The sequence below is a fragment of the Seriola aureovittata genome, chromosome 12, assembly GCF_021018895.1.
Source record: "Seriola aureovittata isolate HTS-2021-v1 ecotype China chromosome 12, ASM2101889v1, whole genome shotgun sequence".
Taxonomy (NCBI): Eukaryota; Metazoa; Chordata; class Actinopteri; order Carangiformes; family Carangidae; genus Seriola; species Seriola aureovittata.
This window is the reverse complement of record NC_079375.1, coordinates 12,699,245-12,719,938: the sequence shown is the minus strand read 5'-3', so window position 1 is coordinate 12,719,938 and position 20,694 is coordinate 12,699,245. Positions and strand designations below refer to the sequence as shown.

General features: G+C 38.0%; 1 protein-coding gene across 1 annotated transcript; it reads right to left on the bottom strand.

Annotated features, from left to right (window-relative positions):
- Positions 1–93: 93 nt before the first annotated feature.
- Positions 94–20,468, bottom strand: LOC130178373 (coiled-coil domain-containing protein 178). The gene is made up of 20 exons (XM_056390501.1): positions 20,323–20,468; positions 19,917–20,027; positions 17,349–17,485; positions 17,196–17,254; positions 17,028–17,107; positions 16,377–16,580; positions 16,038–16,258; positions 14,819–14,961; positions 13,620–13,773; positions 13,419–13,514; positions 13,035–13,171; positions 12,752–12,935; positions 12,570–12,632; positions 12,097–12,225; positions 11,891–12,004; positions 11,522–11,667; positions 11,048–11,207; positions 8,341–8,490; positions 4,885–5,019; positions 94–2,514 (listed from the first exon to the last, which is right to left on the bottom strand). Exons 2-20 carry the CDS (start codon positions 19,972–19,974, stop codon positions 2,386–2,388), a joined length of 2,499 nt encoding a protein of 832 aa, XP_056246476.1. The 5' UTR covers positions 19,975–20,027; positions 20,323–20,468; the 3' UTR covers positions 94–2,385.
- Positions 20,469–20,694: the final 226 nt, after the last annotated feature.

Genomic DNA, 20,694 nt, shown 5'->3' with positions numbered 1-20,694 from the left:
TAGGGTTAGGGTTATATATATATATATATATACATACAGTATATTGTCCATAAGATTAAATATATTAACAGTTATCATATGTATTCAGAACTGTGTGGTCCCCTCTATATTAACAGAAGACCTATTTCCCTCTTGTGTGCTCCAAAACTTGGCAGCATCTCCCTCATTGATATTTTAGACACAGTAGCACCTCTCTCCACTCACATTCTTTCTTTGGCTCCATCAGCTCCATGGCTCAACTCTCCACTTGCCCATGAACAAACACAGGACGGTTTGAGTGGACACCTCCATTTTCCTGGTTTTAAAAAGATCTCGCAACCGAATTTTGGTTAGCTTGAGAAGTCTGAACGTTGCTCTGATTCACTTGGCTTCACATCAACGATCAGAAATGATCACTGAAGTGAATCCAAATGAAACGGGCCCATCGTCTGCATGGTGGTGCCAGGCTGAAACTGAGAATCATGCTGCTTGTAAATCAGATTTTCCCCAACATGTCTCTAGCAAAATATGCCTTTATACAAAATTACACAAAAAAATCTTATAAACCAGCTTTGATGTATCACAGAACACAACAACACAGTATGGCCTGTGCTGTATATTTCATCCTCAACATACTGAAACATGCATCTAATGTGAAAGAAAATACATCTCAGCTGTCAAGTAGTCCCCATCAGTATTTCCACAATCCGCCCTCTTTAGAGTAGCAGCATTTAGGTGTGTCCACTTTGAGGTATGCCTGCAGATAAATGTGATGACATCTAGTTGTGGCTCTTTTTCATTTATTTAGGGGATTGATTAGATGCAAGGAGAGCAGATAAATGTGTCGGGGAGGCACTTTCTTTTGAGATATTGCCTTATAGCCTGTAAGGAATATAAGACAGACTGAACATTTTTCTCTTCAAGGTGCTTTTGGAGATCTAGTGGCATCATGGCTTTGTGAGTAGTCGATATGAGGTATCACGTTAATGCGTGTGTGTGTGTGTCTCTGTACAATACTATATAGTTTATGTTAGTTCAAAGCTATAGAAGAAAACTTTAATCACTTTGCAGATAAATGATACTATAAAAGTTCTAATATTTGATTATTATCTTTTTTTAACCAAAGTTACATTTTGTATTTACATTCAAATTGACTAAATGATGATACTTAATTTGAGATGAAACGCTACAATCATGGTAAGTACTAAACTGGACCGTGTTGCAGTCAATTATGTCTCTCTAAGGTTGTTGTGTCCATACTGCCCCCTTCTGTCTCCACTAGTATGAGAGTCATCCGGCGTATCAAGAAAACAACAGCATCTCTATCAAGCAGACACAGACAGGAGAGGGCAACACATATTTCTAAGGAGCAGTCTAAAAACACTGACCTTGACGCCACGAAAATAGTAAAAAAAAATATCGACACAATGTCTCTTTCTAGAACTATGACCATTATTAATCACATGTTTGTATTTTTTTTTTTTTAAAGAGAATTTAAATATTTTAGGAATCTGATCATATTTGGACAAGTATTGTTTATCCAGAGAAGAACTCTCTAACTTTTAAAGTCTATATGGAGCAGACATTACTGTTGTCTACCATTAGTATGACATTGTTGAAACATGATGAAACAAAAATCAATTTTCTACAAGTACTAAATGTGATTCAGTTAAGATTCCAAATTGAAAACAATGTTTCCCCAGGGTTCTTTAGAAAAGCCAGTGGATAGTGCACACACAACATCCTTTTGTGCACACTATTTACCCCTGGATTGCTTCAGGCTAATGTCTCAATAATTTTCACTCCTTTCTCAGGTCCTTCCCACAAAGGACTTAACTAATGATCCATGGACAAAATGAAGCATTTAAATTTATTCATTAATCATTCATCTCCAGCTCATTGAAAATGCTAAACTTCCACAAAATTAAGATTGAATATTGAAAAGTGATTGAGGGAGACAGCTTTCAGAGAGTGAGGAGAGCGAAGAGAGTGGAGGAGTGTGCGGTGCCATTACAAAAACGGGGTCTTTCCAGAGACAGTGGTCTTCACATGGGCATGGTCAAGGTGGGCAAGGTGTACTAAGTGCTAGTTAAGGTCACGGGGTTTCACTAGTTGTAATTAGATCTTGGAATCTGGAGAAGCGTAGAATTTCTGTCAACACTGCCTGTAATTATTCTCTTTTCCAATTAATGGTGACATAGATTAATTATCTGATGAGGCAAAGCCAATTGCAATCATTCACCCAGCTAAAATTAGATCAGTCCTGACAGCAGCATGAAAGTCACCTGTTTCATTGTTATGGATTTGCTGCAAGTAAAGAGGGGGGAATAGTGAAGCGTGCTAGGGTAAGTAAGTTGTCTGGTACAGGTGAATGTCCAATTACACTGCTATTTGAACTGAAGGCATCTACTCATTCGATCCAGCGGCATCTGGACTGGCTTGTTTGTTCACCCCAGCATCATCAGTGGTAGTAGAGTCATCTGTCAACGATTGCAGGAACGTAGAGATGAGCTGGATTTCCTCTGACAACCCCTCCTGTTTGAATAAGGGGCAAACAGAAATGAAAAGAGACAAATTAAGAAAAAGCTGTTTTCTTTTAAAAAAAAAAAAAAAAAAAAAAAAAAGTCCTCACTCTATGTTCATCCCACAATTGTGAGAGTAAAAGGTACCATCTTGTTCTTATTTTTGTGGGGAAGGAGAAAAAGAGGCTCCTGGTGAACCACGTCCAGGTTCAGTGATCTTCTGTTTTAAAAACCTCAGCATCCAGTTTTTCTATTAAACTGCCTGGCACTGTCAACCAGCTTGGGAATCTGAACCGGCGTAGCCATGCAGAAATTCTCTGACTAACAATTATATCAGAAACAGGATCTTGGATTACTGTCCCCTGGGACTGGGGCAGTGGGCGTCTGCTCCAATCATTACTGGCCATTCAACAAGGCTCTGCACTGCTCTCCGCTGTTAGCCATTGTCAATTATGCCATCCCTAGTGTAAACTCGCAGAACACAAAGCTGAACTGCCAGTTCTGGCAGGAGTGTAACAGGATGACAGCCCGCCGCACCCCACTCCCACCCACAACCCACCCCCACCCACTACCACCCATCCACCCACCCTAGGGTTCCCCGGCCTCCTTCCCTCAAGCTACTTTTGAGCAAACTGCCATTTGGTTTCTGATTCAAGCACGCCTTAGCCGTGAAAGCACTAACCTGACCTCTCTGTGTTCTGCTTGTGAGGTTAAGTGGACATGATGGATTAGTACAGGCCTCATCAGGATTCAGCCTGGTTTAACTCCAGTTACAACTGGTATTAGTTCTATTGATTTCTCCATTTCTTTTTTATAAACTGGCAACTGATATTGATAATCATGTTATTGTAGTCTTGGAGTCTTTGTGTTTAGCTCCTCTCTACTCAGAATATCATTCTGCATTCTCGATATCTGCATACTGTAAGAGCATTTCTTTATGGATCACATTCAAGGTCTTAATATATAGGTAATCCTGCAGATTGTGTGTTTTCGCGTGCGCATAAACTCCTAAAGATTTTCTTTTTTACTCATAAAGGTTTTTCTCCATGTGTACTTTTTGGAGGATAGATCCTGAGTCGGACTGTTCATGAGGAGCCTGTTTAAAGTGAATGCTGCCTGCTCTGATGGACCCTGTGCTGAGCTGTGACGGGTGACGGTGTGGTGCGCTTGAATACACCAGCTCTTTTGTCCTTCACACTCTGCAGCTCTCTGATAGCTCCTCCCCCTGTGCCCCACTCCTCCCTGCCTTGAGCTGTGATCTGCTGGGGCCTTTTGAGGCTGGGCCGTTGAGACATGGCTGCTCCCTGTAATGTCTGGACCAGACCTATCAAAAAAACATGTCAGCAGGCAGAGGAGGAGGAACTGAGATGGAAGCCGCTTAATAGTATTTGCACCAGGTACTCCCCTGGAAAACCTCTAATCAAATCTTTGCATATTTTGCCTCCAGCATATTTGATAAAAGTCAGATCATTTTTGGGAACAGCAAATTGACCAAAAAAACCAAAATAGGAATTTTGCACAAAAACAACAGAATGCAACTGAAAAACATAGCTAGCTGGGGATTTGGGATGCTCTTCTCTTAGCGTGAAGAAAAAGTAAAAAGGGAGAAAGCGATCCATAGTATGGTTGCATGCTGCCTGGCTCTGCGGTAAAGCTGGACAGGACATTTCATAAAGATTCATCACTGTCCCTCTGTCCGCTTTGACCTCATCTCACGTCACAGCACAGATTAGACACCGATTATCCTCTAATTGAAGATCCTTACTTCTCAACCTTGCAGAATATGCTGCTACTCTTCTGCAAGACAGACAGAAGGTTATTCGTCTTACAAAGAAGCAGCTGTAACACTGATATCTTCCATTTCTTCTAATGAACTCACTCTGAAATAGTCGTAAAGTCAAAAATGCCACTGCTAAACAGGAAACAGGATCAGATGTTAATACAATGTGACCATGCACAATGTGTTGTGTATATAGAGTTATCTAGAGAGGCAGAGCTAGCCTCAGACACGGGGTCACTGCATAGGCACTCTAGCAGACACATCATCCATCACATCAGTCTGTGATCTCATGAGTGAATGTATAGACTGTAATGTAAGAGTGGCGTCTTTAACTCCTCCATAGCAGAGAGGCACAAAGCCTTGGTGGAGGTTTGCCTGGCTGCCCTTGCTTGGCAAAGAAGGCACAAGGCAACTGACTAGCCGGATGAGGCTCAAACAATACCAAGCATAACATGGAGTTACTGTAGTATGCAAAAGAATACGCTACCATCTGGTAGAGTACCTAGACCGGGATAAAAGTTGAATAAAGGGATTTGCCATTTAAATGAATAGTTACAGTATGTGCAATTTCCCTCCCTGTTTTACATGTATATGTACAAATACCTGGGCTGTTTTTATTTTCTGGTTGGTCTCTTGAGAGAGAGCCTGGCACCGGTCCAGTTCAGCCTTGCTGTTGAGGCTGCGTTGTTTGAAGTATTTCACCAAAGCTTTGTGCATCCTCTTCTGCAACAAAGAGAGCTAGGGGGAGAGAAGGCAGAGAAAAGGAATTGGTAAGGCAGGAGAGGAAATTAATGGCAGTGTTCAAGAAGAATGATGGAGGGGAATAGAGAAAGCAGTCAATAGCCCATTCTGCAGTACACGGGCCTGACAGGAATTTCACAGTCTCTTGGTTTCTCTGCCCACTCGTGTGCACTCATCAGAATCCAGTCACATCTGGCTGCCAGGATGGGGGGTTAATTTTCTCTAAATGCTTCAGCAGTTTTGTTCTAGCCGAGGCAAACTCTGTGACTGCAAAGCTGATGAGTAAAATATTTCTACTTCACCCAGTTTAACTTTATACCAATCCCCTCAAGACATATTTTACACATACACACAGAGTCATGAACCCCCCACTGAAACCAGAAATTATTCCTAGTCTCTTGGAAAGACATGCTGCTTGCTTTATTATTTGAACACAGTTTCAAGCAAAGAGGTTTAAATTCTGATAGATGCCATTGCTTTTCTTCCCCCTCCATCTCTCTACTCTTCCTACAAAGCTTATCATTGCTTGGCAATGTGTTCCCCAGTGCATTGAAAACTAAAGCGAATTAGCTCAGTCATCAGCTCCTGAAGGAAAGACAATAACAAGAATGCTCTTTATGGTGTTCCCTGTTAAAACCCAAGAGCTGAAAGCCTCCACATAAACAAAGCAATGCTTACATGTACAGTAGATTCAAGAGGAATTTTATAAGAGGTGCGTACTGGCAAGTGCTATCAGATGCTAATTAATCATGCTTTTTTTTCTTTTACAAAGGAGAATTTTGCATATTTGCATATATTTAGACTTGTTGAATTTAGATGAATTCATGTTCTAATGAATACAAATACTTTCATCCTCTCTTTATCAAAAAAAAAGTCTCTAATATTACATAAACCATTGGAAGGGTCTCTTAATTAGATAATTAATAAATAAGACATACCTTTTCCGCTACAAACATAAAAAGGCTTTGTATGTTTGTAGTGCCTCAATACAAGTGAAGTTTAGTTAAGTTAAATGAACTGTGTCTGAAATACAGGTATATTAAAGTTGCAATCTGTAATGTTTTTCAAAGTAATTTACTGTATGTATTTCATCCCACCTGTTATCATGGAGTAGGGCATACCGCTAAAACTAGTACATTTATGCACCTAATTATGTTCTCCAATCTCTGCTATTAAGAAATGTTGATGATGGTTGTTGGGTCACACCTGTCCTGGATGACCATGCTCCTAAATATAGAATAAATAATAATTTTCTACACGCAATCAGTGGTGGTATTAAGATCCTATCACCAAAGTAATACTGAAATATAATTGCACTGAAAATGTCATGTGAGAGCACAGTATGCAATTATCATTATATATTACACTATAGGATTATTATTACTGATGCATTAATGTGTAAGTAGCATTTTACCTTTTTAGTGTTGGGTAGTTCAAACTTTTACGGTGCATCATATTTTATAAGCTCATCATGTGTTTCATGTGTAAAATCTTAATTAATTAACTAATTACTAAAGCTGTTAAATAAATGTTGTAACATAAAAAGTATGAAATTCCATTTTTGAATTATAGTGAAGGATAAAGTAGCAAAAAATTTAACTACTCATGTACAAGTACAAGTACCTGAGGGGCTTGAATACATGTACTTCCATCACTGATTACCATTCAAGTTAACAACTGACACTAGATACTCCAAACACTCAGCTGTGTTTCGACATAACTTGTGGAAAGTTAATCATTTCAGTTTTAATGGCAGACCCACACCCTGCACTTTAACATGTGAATATCAACTATGGATTGTGCTGTGAAGGTTTGGAAAAGTTCAAATTACAAATATCTAATTCCCACTTCCAAGCATTATATATTAAGCATTGTGCTAGGAAAAATATTCATAATGGAAGTAATCTTACAATTGAATATGTAACATCATTTTTTGCATGTCTTTACTTTGTCAGTGTATTTTGAAAGCATTTTGTATCATATAGTAGCTATCTTGAAATCATGAAGATTGTTTTAAACTTGTCATCTGAACTGTATGTCAGAGTTGGCTGCTGTCAAGATTATATTTTATGGATATTTAAGAAATGGATTTCATTGTGTCCCTTAGTTGAATATAATAAAAGAGATTATGTACCTCACAAAATGACTGGTGTGAGGAAACTCACACATATGCACTAATGTTTTGATCTCTCAAATGATCCTGACAGTGTTAAATGCATTTACAATGTTGCCTCAAGTTATAAACAAAACACTGAGGGTGATCACATTGTGTAATATTTGTACTAACTGGGACATATATATGCAAACATTATAATAATTGGGAATTAGAAACAGGAAAGAAAATTACTTAAATGTTCCTCTATAAATCAGATTAAATGCTATAGGCCTGCATCTACATTTCAGAAACACAGTTGATTATGAGCTTGTTATAAAAAACTAAATTTAGGCATAAAACACTAGCCGAGAGGCTGCTGTTGTACAAGTGTAGAGTTGAAACAAACAAAAATGGTGAAGGCTGAATCCAGAGTAAAAGAAAATCAGGCTTTGATCATGAGCGTGGAAAATCCTGTCCACAGGATTTTATTTTTGCATGCATTTTTCACTTGATAACATTCATGCAGTTAGATGAGGAATTGCTCAAGTAAAGGTATTAGTCATTTTTGGAACAAATAATATGTATTTTTCATTGCAGGAGCAGCGTGGCTTCTTCCTGGTGTTATGGTTGTCATGTGTAATTCTATTCCAGTTAAACAGTGTCAAAAACTATAAAGATTAAACAGTAAAATGCTGCTGAGTTGTCTCCCTCAACTAGTCAAGAAGTCTGATGCTATTTTAGCACTAAAGGCACATTTATTGTCTGATCTTAACCTGTATTTGCCTCTGATCCCTAACCATTTGCTGTGGTGAGCAGAAGCAAATTTGTAACACAACGATAATAAAACGTTTCACCTCTGACCACCTTACAAAAATACAATCAGGAAAAGTCTAAGTTATAGTATTTACATGTACCATCAACCTCTTGCTTTACTCCCTTTGGTGGCAAAACTACATAGTTATCATTACATTATGTCACATCCATCATCCTCCTCCACTCAAGTTATCTCATCATTATTAGATTGCTGCAGTAACCTCCTCACTGGTTCCCAAGCTGAAACCTTCTTAAAATCACTGCCCATGCAAAGAAGAGTTATCTAGTGCTAAGAAGAAAAACATGGACTAGAACATAAGGGAAAGGAACATGAGATAACAGTCAAACATATATAAAAAAGAAACATGGGGGAATAAACTAAATATACCAAAATCTTATATAAACCTTACCTGTGTGTAATAATTAAAAGATTTATATTCATGGTTTTTTTTGCTCAGTGCTGACACTGCCTCTTGTTTGGCCTCCATGAGGATCTTCTTAAGACCTTCATACTCGATTGCCAACTCTTTGTTCTCCTTCAGTGCGATTTTTAGTGCTTCCTACACACACAAGAAAACAAAAGGTTTAGTTAAAACTGGAAAGGTAAACAGTATGTTTACAGTAGCAACAGAACACCCACCAAGACACAAGCAGGCGCAAGGTCGACTGCAGACCAATATTTTAACTAATGTAATAAATACACTACAGTGTCACTAGTGATGCACGGATCTCACTTTTTGTCTCCCAATCCTGATTCTGATACATCAGAGTATGTCAATCCCGGATACCAATCCAATGCCAGTTTTCTTTTTAACTGTGTTGCATGGATTATTGTGGCACTAAGAACTTGATTCAGCAGCCTGTTGTGACTGAATGAGTGTATCTGATATCTGATAGTCGATGAAACTGACAAAGAAACCATATTTACAGTAATGTGAATCAGTCACATAATGATAACAATCCAGTCTAATTAATTATTAACTGTCACCAATAGACTAAAAAAATTATGATTGAAACCAGGCTCCTCTTACACCTAAATGTGAATTTTACAATTTGAGCAGAAAGCATTTACTAATTTAACCAGTGTGTCTGTAGAAGACCACAGCTACATTGTGAGAAGAACAACTGTTGAGGCAGCACGATGTACAGTTCAGATCGAAGATATGAAGAACTACATATTGAATGATCCCACAGATCAATGTTTTCATGATTCACAATCTGACATTTACAGATACCCAAAAAATATTGTATGTACTGAAGAGAACTGGATTCAATATGCAGCACTGCAGATACTGTATAGTAACAACATACTGACCATTTACAAGATACATGAGTTGTACAACTGCCTTGCTGTGTGTGCACATACAATACATGCATTCTGTATTTGGGCTGTTAATTAAGGCAATACAAATAGCAGGCATACAACAATTTGCTCTTTTCTGGGAAATCAAGCAAATAAATCACAGTGAGTATGTGTCTCTCTGCGTGTCCCCTTTTCATTTGAACAGTGTTTCCCAAGTACTGGATATGTTGTTGGTGAATATCTCAACTCTACCTGCAGACATAATGAAGTGTGTCTCTGCAGTAAAACAGAACAGCACTAAAGTGATGAGTTTAACCCAGCAGAAAGAGGGGCTGTAAACATGACAAATGCCTGCTATTGATTTCAGGTTTAATTACTCCATGCAGCACTGACAAAGCCCATCTGACGCTGTTGTGAAGTGTAAATGGAACAAATTACACTTCATTGCCCATAAGAAACTGATTGCGTCGGCAGTTTGCATTGTTTACTTTGTCCTCACCAAACGACAAGCCTTGATCAATTCAAAAAAATAGGTGCATGTATGAAAGCTGAAGTCCTTTCAGACATGTATGGGTTCAGTAGAGACAACCGCAGATTTCTAACAAGTCAATCTATTTCCCCTTAATATACTCTGTGTTTGTATCTTCAAAAATGACCATATGCGGATTGTGTTTTATACAGACACATGAAAACTCCCATCAGGCTGTTAGTTTAACTAACCTGCATCAGCTTGGGTTTAAAACAGGAGCTGCTACCTACAGGAACTTATGGGAGTTTAGCATTGGGTCAGCATCTTTATAAGAAATCTCATATTTGAGAGTGTCTGACCATTCTGCTTCATGCACTGTGACTTCTGAATGCACACTCTGCTTATTATGTTATGCTAATGCAGACATTATGTGTGCTTTCTATTGGTCCCAATGATTAAAGTGACCAATTTCCTTAAAACTTCAGACTCACTCTGATCTTTTTATTTGGTGAGGAGTATTGTTGTTATATCATCTTATTTCGTCAAGTGAAGAGACTAAACCCTTTTTTTGCATGGCTAATTTTTATCTGGCTAATGGGAGTTGTGTCTATGAGGAAGACTTCTAATTCTTAAATTGTCTCACACCAACAACTTCTTTAAAGTTGCTGCACTTGGATGCATGGCGGCTTAAGCTCCATTGCCTTTTCTTGTTTTGAACTAATGCATTCTTGATCACCGTTTAATGAAACTATATACCACATGGCGATTTCACATTAGATAAGCCATGTGAAACCCCCATCAGCAAAGAGGCTCTGGCTGGGGCTGATAATCCTGCAGATGAAAACCTTACAATAAACAGGGGTTTCTCCTACAAAGGAGTGTTCAAATACATGCCATTTTGTGCACAGTAGACTCATGATTTTACAAGTGCCTATTTGTGACATTAATTTAAAAAAAGTCTTGAATATATGCTTATTTGATATTGTGAACTGTATGCTTATATTGAAAATTGCTATTGAAAATGTTGGCCTACAGGTAACAAAATAGGCAAAGAATCTCACCATGATACGCATCATCAAATTCGTCCAGACAAAAGACTATAACAACAGTGAGTTGTCATTTGTGTGAAAAGCACTTAAACAAGATGGCCATGGCTTGTAATTTTAATTGCACACAGCTCTTTTCTCTGCATCTTAAGGGAAGTATTTTGACAGGCAATGTGCTGACACTAATCCACAAACAAATAAACAATGAGATGTTTTTTACAACTTGCCTCTGATTGCACAGCATATGACACAAAAAGACATGTATTTACAGAGAGTTACACTGAACAACATTTTGTTACCTTGGTGTCTTCCATTTCCTTTTTCCTTGCTGTAACATGAGCAGTGTGTGTCTGCATGGATCGCTGTGCTTGTTGTTGGCAGTTATTAATATCAGACTGCAAGGTGCTCATTATGAGAGCAGCTGATTTGTTTTTGAAATCCACCACATCAAACACACTTCTGGAAGGAGGAAATTAGAGATATACAACAATATTATGTCACTAAAATCATTAGTATTATAATTATTACTCAAAGCAACACAGTTTTTAAGAGACACCCAGCCTTTTAGAAAAAAGTTGAATATCTAAAATCAGAGAAATACTAAACATTTTTACAGAAAAGGTTAGTTATTTCTTTGGGTATCTATTCATCTCTTCTCAAACATGCTGACATTGTCATCACCATTAAAAAAGGTTGACTATTTTCCAGTAATCAAGTCATTTCCTTAATCTAAACCATTTTGTTGAGTGTGTCCTCTGAAAAACTAATCTTACTGAAGTTCCGCTATGACTTCTGGCATTCTTTCAACTATTTTTTCCATTTTATCTGAAGCATCTTGGTATTCTTTGCTCTTCTTTGTAAGGTCACTGATCCTGCCCAGAGTGTTGTCACATCTCTTTATAGTGGCACTGTGTAAATCCTGTAAATAAAGAGTAGCATTAATGTTGAAAAAAGCCTGCAAACCTTACTTTGTTCAAAGTGCTTAGAGCAAGAGATTATTTTGTTCAACAAAAACATGACATGATAAATAGCTGTGACTAGCTTGGTGCTCAGTGAGCTCTACTGAGTAAACCTGACTTAGCAACTTGTTCTTGGACTCCAGAAGAATTCCTTTAAGGATTCCTTAAGTTTTCTTCTCTTACCTGAGCAGCTTTCAGATGGTCACATTTGAGTTTTTTCTCCTTCTCAAGGTTGTGTAACGTGTTCATGTGCTCACACTGAATCTTTTCCAAATTTTCTGTCACTTTCTTGATTTTCTTTACAAACCAAAAAGAGATCATAAATGTAGCTGAGTTTTAATACATTATTTTATAAATTTTTGGTTTTTATTATCAAGTTTTATAAGTACCTCAATCTTTGTCTCCAGAGCTTTTGTTGCTGAAGATGCAACTTCAAATTCTTTCTGAAGTTTTTGGTTGGTTAGCTCTGAGCTCCTTTGCTGTTTTTTTAGTCCTTCATTGATATTTGCACACTGACCCTGATTGAAAAGAAAAACAGAAGGCAGAGTGACATAACCCAAAAGTCTTAAAACATGAACAGGGGGTAAAAACCATTATGGGAAATTTAAAAAAAAATATGCAACTGAATCCAGCTGTGCATTTAAAACTACCTTTATGAAACTCATAATGTTCAGTTTTTATTGATACTGTGCTTTGTGAAATCTTCGTCTCCATGACAACATAGAAATAAGCTTGTGTTCCACAGACACTGAAAAAGTTTGCAAATTTCAATGTAAATCTATTTCGTTGCACTGCAATTTTGTGATGTAATTTTTCTCCCTTTTTCTCAGAGTGAAGAATCCCAAGTGCCTGATGAATTTACCTTCAGTAGTTCTATAGCAGTCATCTGACCTGTCAGATCTTTCCTCAGGTTTTCAATCTGTTTCTGTAAAACGTAGAAAGTGCAATGAGTAACACTGGAGAAATCAGCTGGCATCTCACATTTTCCTTACAAACTGTGACTCGCGCAGTGTACATAGCATGTGTACATATGTTGTCACTCACCCTGGCCCTCTGTTCTTCCACGAAGGTGAGCTGCTCCTGTTCCTCCAGCTTACTCTGGGTGACACTGTGCTGGGCTACAACTTGGGTCACTTCCTCCTTGGCCTTTTCCCACTGCTCGTCATTGGCAATGATTCTCTGGAGCATCTGCTTCCTCTCCTCGTGCATCTGCTTCACTGCTTCCTCACTAACAAAAATCACACAGTAAAGTCATGCTAGACACACGTGGCCTACTACTGTATATAGCAATACACGTTTGTCCACTGTTTTGGCTTTGACATTGTACCTCTGAGAAATTTTCATCTTGTAGTCTTCAATATTCTGTTCATACTCCATGTTTTCTTTGCGGATGGCGGCAAAAGCATTTCGTTTTAAATGGAGCTGCTCTTCTATGCAGGAAACCTCTGCTTCCCCATTAAGTTTCTGTGGATAACATAACATTCAAGCCACTGAATGGATGCACAAAACACCTTACATTGCTATGGATTCGGACATTATCAGCACATATAGCTCTACTGAGTGTCCATTCTCAACCATGGCGGTTTCATGTCATGCTCTACCCAATGAACTATCAAAACACATGTAAGCATCAAAAGCAGCACCAACATTACAAATAGATGTCCAGTAAGTTATTGTGACTTTATTTTGTTGCTAGTGTGACAATACTTACAGATCTCTCAATATCTTCTTGCAATGCAATTAGTTTCTCTTTCAATTTCTTATTTTTTTGCATTTCATCATCAATTTGAAGTTTCAACTGCAAAATCTGTAATACAAGCATAAGAAAACATGAATTTGACTACTTTTGTACACTGCTGAAATCTACCTTTTTGAGAAATATAAAAATTCACATATGGACAACATCACTTACCTGGTTTTTTTCAGTTTCCTCAAGCTCCATGATTTGAGGAATACGTTGCGTTATGGCTGCGCACTTCTCTTCTGTAAGAGCAACTGTCTTTTCAGCATCATTTATTTCTTCGCATAAACTTTTCTCAACCATCTTCAATTGGTTTAAATCTTCCCTGGAGAGAAAAACAATTTTGTCCTTTGTTATTAAGTTGGTAGATGAACGTTAGGAATCACATGGTAATTCACTAAGCATTGGTATCATGATATCTCCCCCCATGATAGCAATAGTATCACAACCTACATGATACACAATATATTGCAAGAATATAATTTAAAACACATCATGACACTTGACATGACACTGAAAATATACCTTTGAAAAGAAATCTGAAAATCAAACTTTTATTTTATTTACTTCATTATGATTAGCGTTCAGTTTCACAGAGTTTTAGGAAACCTGGTCTTGGCTTTTTCAGCATCAAATAACAGATTTAAAGCATTACCGCAAAAATTATGCCAAGTCCATTATTTCTATACATCAGGACACCTGCACCTGTTTGTAGTCAGTTTATAAAATGGCTGATGGCAGCAAATAGATGGCTAACTCTATATGCAGTTTAATTTACCTTGGTTAGCACACTGATGTGGAACATTGATTAAACTGTGCTGTTAAATGATATTAACAGACACCTGCCAACCAGTCAGAAACAAGTGCTCATGACATAATTTTAAATATAGAAATGGTGTAAATGAGAATTACATATGATGAAATGACTACATGACTAACTACAATATATGGTTGTTAGGATAAATACATTTGACTGTTTTTTTTTTACATTACAATACAAAACATTAGCTTCCTGAAATGTCCTTCGTTTTGGGAGTACTTTGTACTGTGTATAAAACCTATGAAATCACAGAAGATATGCATTTGAAAACCGCAATCAATTCACACTGTCATAACAGGCAAATGGACAGAGGCCACAACAGGGCAGAGAATTCAGATTGTGCCCTGTGAAAGACACTGGTGTTGCTTAGTATATACTGTAGATCAGTATGCAGTTTTTACCATTACTACTGATTTAACTTGTAATTGAACTAGAAATTGATTAAAGGTATTCAGACATTTTATGAAAGGTATCTCCCATCTTCCCAGCTGTACTGCTTGAACCTGGACTGAACCTGGTTTTTACCACTACAGTTAAGACAGATACTCACAATCTGTGAGCCACCTGATTCTTCATTGCAAACAGTACATGGTGTAATGATGTTTTTTCATTGTTGGCATTCAGTTCCATCTGTTTTAACTCCTTCTGAACCATTATGAGATCACTTGTTGTTTTTGAGTATACTTCATCAGCCTAAAAAAGAAGGAAGGGGGTCATGGGCTTATTATTTTCCTCACATATTATCTATGAACAATTTCACAAAGTTACTGACATTAATAGTCAATGCATTATTCTGTTAACAAATCATACTCTGTAGAAACTATATACGTATTCTCAATCCTACATACCTACTGATCACTACCACAAGCCAACGCAGAGGCTATGCACTAAGGGGCTTTAACATTTTCTCTTAGCTTTGGTAAATCCTAGAAAATCCAGAAAGCCGAAGGCTAGCTATTAACCCTGGGCCTTCAGTAAGCCTGGTTTTAAGGATTCACACTTGAACATCAGAGCCCAGGGTTAACATCTTCAGAAAACTCCCAGCCAATGACATGGTGAAATATGATTAAGAAACAAACATTTCATTTGTTCTAACACAGTCAGTCTGGTGTTTCGTTCAGTAAGCGTAAACCTGCAATATTTTCAGGTCAAAGGTGACCTGTTGCATGTTGATCCCTCTGTTTCTCACTTCCATAGCAAAGTTGCATGTAAACATTCAGGTAAAAATACAGCTGGTCTTAATCAGGTAATTATACTTTGATGCTTCCTGCCATAAACTAAAGATATTAAAAAGAAGAAAAGCTAAAAGAAAGTCAGGGAATTATCAAAGTTATTAGGATTCATTGTCTGGGGACCATGAATGTTTGTACCTTATCTAATGGCACTCCAGTCAATTGTTAAAATAGAGAGATTTTACTTGGGACCAAAGTGTTGGATGGACACTGGACCAACAGACCAACAAACACATGACTGAGAGATCTTCATCACATTCAGCTATAAAGTAACAAGTACATTAACCTTATCTGGTTTGGCTGTTAAGGTGAACCAAACCGAAAGAACTGCATTTTGCAGCTTGCCACAACGGGACTGTGTTCACAACAAACTGTTGGATGTTAGCTTATCTAATTCTTGCACAAATGCCAAAATAATTATTCAGCTTCTACAAAAGACAACTTTTAACCACATCTCTGCAATCACAAGTTACCAGCTTTTGTAGACAAAAAATACACAGTACAAGTGGTAATAGAATAAATCAGATTAGAAGCTACCTCAGCTTGTGTAGTGTTGATTTGATTTATGATGGTTCTCTGGAGGTCCAGATTTTCTTTCACAATGGGGATTTGTTTTTTGGCAAAGTTGATGTCCTCCTGTAAGTGCTGGTTCAAAACCTCAGTGTGTGACAGTTTCTCCTGGACCTGGTCAAGCTTCTCTCTTTCCAGTTTTAGCTGCCACTTCAGTTCAGTGATGTCTCTGATGCAAGCCTCATGCTCTAGAAAAGCAACAGCGAAATAGAAAGCTTACTTATTGCAGTGTGGGACAACAGAATCACAATTAATCACAAGAAGCAGGTCTATGAAAAGATGACAAACCATCTTATAGTCACAAACCTTTTTGGACAATAAAAGAATGCTCTTGTTGCTTCCATAGTGAAATACTGTCAACTCGGTTCTCCAAAAATCTTTTTCTTCTTTTTTCTTTGTGGAGAGCTTCCTCTGCATACTGCCGATCAGCCTCCAGCCGCTCAATCAGATACACAACCTCTCCAAGGACATCATTTATTTTCTTCAATAGTGGCGATAATGGACAACTTTCTGGAGGATGGAAAACAAGACTGGCACACTCTATTGTACTATATCATCACTTTCAACTCAATAACCCAAAAATACCAATAGGTAAAACATTTTTTTGCAAACCCATGTTAACATAAACTGACCAACTACAAAGTGCAGGTGATTCCATAAATGAGGTTTATCCTCATTTATGGAATTTTATTAGTATAATTGTGAAGTGGGTAGCATATAATTTGTTCTTATTCAAGCAAAAGATGTGAACCAGTAATTTGGACTCCATTATTGTCACGTTGACGTAACCGCTGCTGCAAGGAAAGAAACAACAACTACACCTAGAGCTTCTCCACTTATGTGCTGCTCTATTATCTGCATTAGGGCCACTGTTAGCTGTGCCATGTCAGAACAACAACTGAGAGAAAATAATTAGGAAATGACTTTATGGTATTTGAAAAAAAAGAAAATGTTCACCTCTTGCACTAATTGCGACGCCTTCAACAAACAACTCTGTAGACATCACTGATTCAGTATCTGAGTCTCTGGATTGAAATCTGTTAAAAAAAGATGTTAAACTCATGTCATACATTCACGTCACACTGAATATGACAAACAGGAAATGAGAACAATAAAAGACTTCACCTTAAAGTTTTGCTGTATTGGTGCTTGTCCTGGTCGATCTGTGGCTGATATTTTCCACACTAGTTGAAAACAAAAGGAGAAAAAACACTTCTTAATTGATTTTACCTCTCTATCATGATATTTTGGGTTTGATCACATCTGACATCATTTTACCTGTTGACACCATCTTTCCACAGTCATCTTCAGCTGTTGCATATGGTAAAGAGCATTGTTCACACATGGTGAGGGACTGTTGAGCAAAGCGCAATTGCGACGTCTACCAGAGCAGACGACTTGAAGATCTGCTTGATCTTGAGGAACACAAACAAAACTTGAGAAGCAAATGCTTTCAGAGAAGTAATGAAAAGCCAACACTACCTACAGCTTCTTTTTACCTAATGGGACAAATCCCTTGAAATATTCTATAAATAACACACTGACAAACCATCCATCAATGAAAGAAAATCATAAAACTAAATACTCTTGTTGGAACACCCTACGACTACGTCATTACCTTTATTTTGAAAAAGCAATTACAAAAATTTATTTGGCTGTGAAAGATGTGATTCCTTTCTTTTTCTTTGATTCTGTTTGCATAGACTGCAATATATTGGAGGCATCAGTGAAAGAGCAGAGACAACTAATTTGAACATCTTAAGACAAACCCAAGGGCACACTTCTTAGTGGTGAAAGGACGCCATCTGGCTGAAAAAAGGGGTAAAAAAAAAACCCCACAAGTGGTGCAGACTGTAATCTACTTGATGTTAGTGGCAAAACATTTACTGTACTGTATATTATTTCAGTGCACAGTGTGTAAATGATAGTACTTTTTGCTGTCATTATTAGCTGTTAAGAGTATAGTGTTAAAGGCTACAGTTACTAATAGTTTTGGCAGATTTACTAGCCACTCAAAAAAGTTACCATCATTTGGCCAGTGTTTGATAAAAAATTAAAAAGCTGAATAATCTTACCAAGATCCAATGGCTGCAGGCAAAAGTTGTAATCCAAAATTATAAGTGCCTATTAACAATGGAATGCTTTATGAGTAGCGCTCATTATTTGGGGATTTTATTTTACATCTAGGAACTTATTCCATCATGTCCTGGCCAAATGGAAAGTGATAGGTCCTAAAATAGCCTGTAAATACTTCAAATCAATAGGTGTTAAGACAATAGCAAGATGGGGCTCTTTTGCTTTTTATTATGTTGTTTTGTTTTTAGCATTTTGTGTTAATTTTTTTAAGCCTTTATCATAGAAAGTAGAGACATGAGAGGAAACAATGGAGGGTGAGATGCAACAAAGATCCCTGGCCAGACTTGAGCTGGGATGTTGCAGCGTCTTAATACCCAAGCTTCAGGGGCACCTAAGTGTTGTGTTTACTCGTGCTAACAATAGAGCCTTGGTAAACAAACAATCCTGTTCTGGTGCCAAGTCACCAGGTTCCACTCGTTAGGTAGGGAATAAAATCTCCCCTCCTACCTGCATTAATAGATCGGTGCTCAAAAAGAGCATATATTGGTCCCTTGCACCACTGACCTCAAGTCTGCAAACCATATCAAAGAAGACCAAGAGGGCTAGTCTGAGCTGCAACTTGTGAGATCTGAGGAATGGGGGGAAATGTGTGACTCTCTTAGCCTTGGGTTTGGCTGTGGCTGAAATGTGTTTCAGGTGACCACCGGATCCTGGCCCAAATTCCTTTTTATCTGTGGGTGCAACTTTGAGGAGTGAGAACCAGCCCTGGATGAAGGGTCCACTCCCAGGGAGAGAAAGACACAACAGCACACCAGCAACTTCAAGCATCACAAGTGGTGGTGCGACATGCACCGCCAGGTATTTGTATACCTGTCTCTCTGAAAACGCCAAGACAGTGGCATTTTTTGTTGCATGGCAATTTTTTATGGACAGCATCACATCTGTGGGGTAGTTAATAGGCCCCTTCATTACAGTTTTCAGTCTATTGTGCACAGCAAGACAGATCAATACCATCCAATGGAGATACAACCAAAACTGTCAGGGACCTGCAGACAAATAAGTACACTAATCAGTAAGGAAAGGGTAGGCCACAAACTCTATATTCGGAACTAGTTGAAGCTTTCCCACCTCAGATGACACTCAATACCATTATTCTCCATTAATTATTCGAATGGCCAATGAATGAGCTTACTCAGACCAATACAAGAGCAGAGGAGAGGAAAAACTGAGGGGTACCTGAAATAAAGGCCATCTGTTGCCGAGCAGTTTAGATGAATAATACACACTGAAAGAACCAGGTGGGGTAGCAAAGTGGTAAGGCAATATGTCAGTGGCAGGCTGAATTAGCTCTAAATCATAATGGCAGGGTGTATTATAACCACAGAGCAGACCCATGTTAATCTAAGGGCCAATCACTGATATTAGTTATTAGATAGTTGCATTACTTCAACATTATTCACATTTCCTGCAGACAGATCAGTTTCTGATGTCCATATCTGTTTTGGTTAATTTCATTGTAAACGAAACAAATAAAAATCATATTACAAAATAAAGAAAGTGAGAGAAAAATTTGAGGACCAGTGAAAAGAAAACATTGTATTGCAGTTAAAGAGGTGAATTTATGAAAGAGAAATAGTGGGGAATTGAAAACATGTAGCACAAAAATGTATTGTACAAATATAAAATGTACCCTATTATTTATCAAAAGCTAACTACCACAGTAGCGTTGAGTCAGTTAACCGACTTTAATTAACCAGTTGCCCTTCTCACCTTGTTGACTCGGTCGTCCCTCCCTTGATGGGAATCTGAGGGGTTCAACGTCTGGCATTGCTGCAACTACTCCGATATTATCAGCGAATTTAAAGCAACCTTTTCACCGTCCTGAGGAAAAGTAGAGGCATTTACGTTCGACATTAACCCACATCCTCTGAGGTAGACAATATTTTTTCATTATTTCAATAACTCCTTCACATTGGATAGTATAGGGTCAACTTCTGCCGTTAAACTCACGAAGAAAGTTGGCTAACCCCTGCTAAAATTGCGTCTGATATATGTTTATCTCTTAGCTAACGTTAAGTTAACGTTTAATTAACTTGGCTAATGACAAATTAATGAGCTGGGGCGGTCGTTGTCATGGCAGAAAGTGAAAGCGAAAAGTGGCTGTCTATTAACTTACTTGTTTTACCGCAATTTTGGCTACCAGCTATCTGTTAGCCATCTTGAAGTTTGTTATTGTTCTTCTGTGTGACTACGCGGTAGCTATCCTGTCAAAAAAGTTGCCTTTCATTAAAGTTTCCTCCGTATGAATCAACTGAAGTTGCTGTCAATCTTCTGTGGCGGTTGCTAAGCAACAATGGGCTGCGCTCGGAGCGAAAGAGTTGCGTTCAAGAGCAGCAAGTGAATGTTCGTGCTTTTGTTTAGCAGCACTGAAGGCGCTTCCACTCGTTTCCCTAAGAAGTTTGGCACATTATGGTGAGAAATAAAATAAAGTAATTTCTTAAAAAGGTGGGAGTAAATGTGAATTATTATTACTGGTGCATTAATGTGT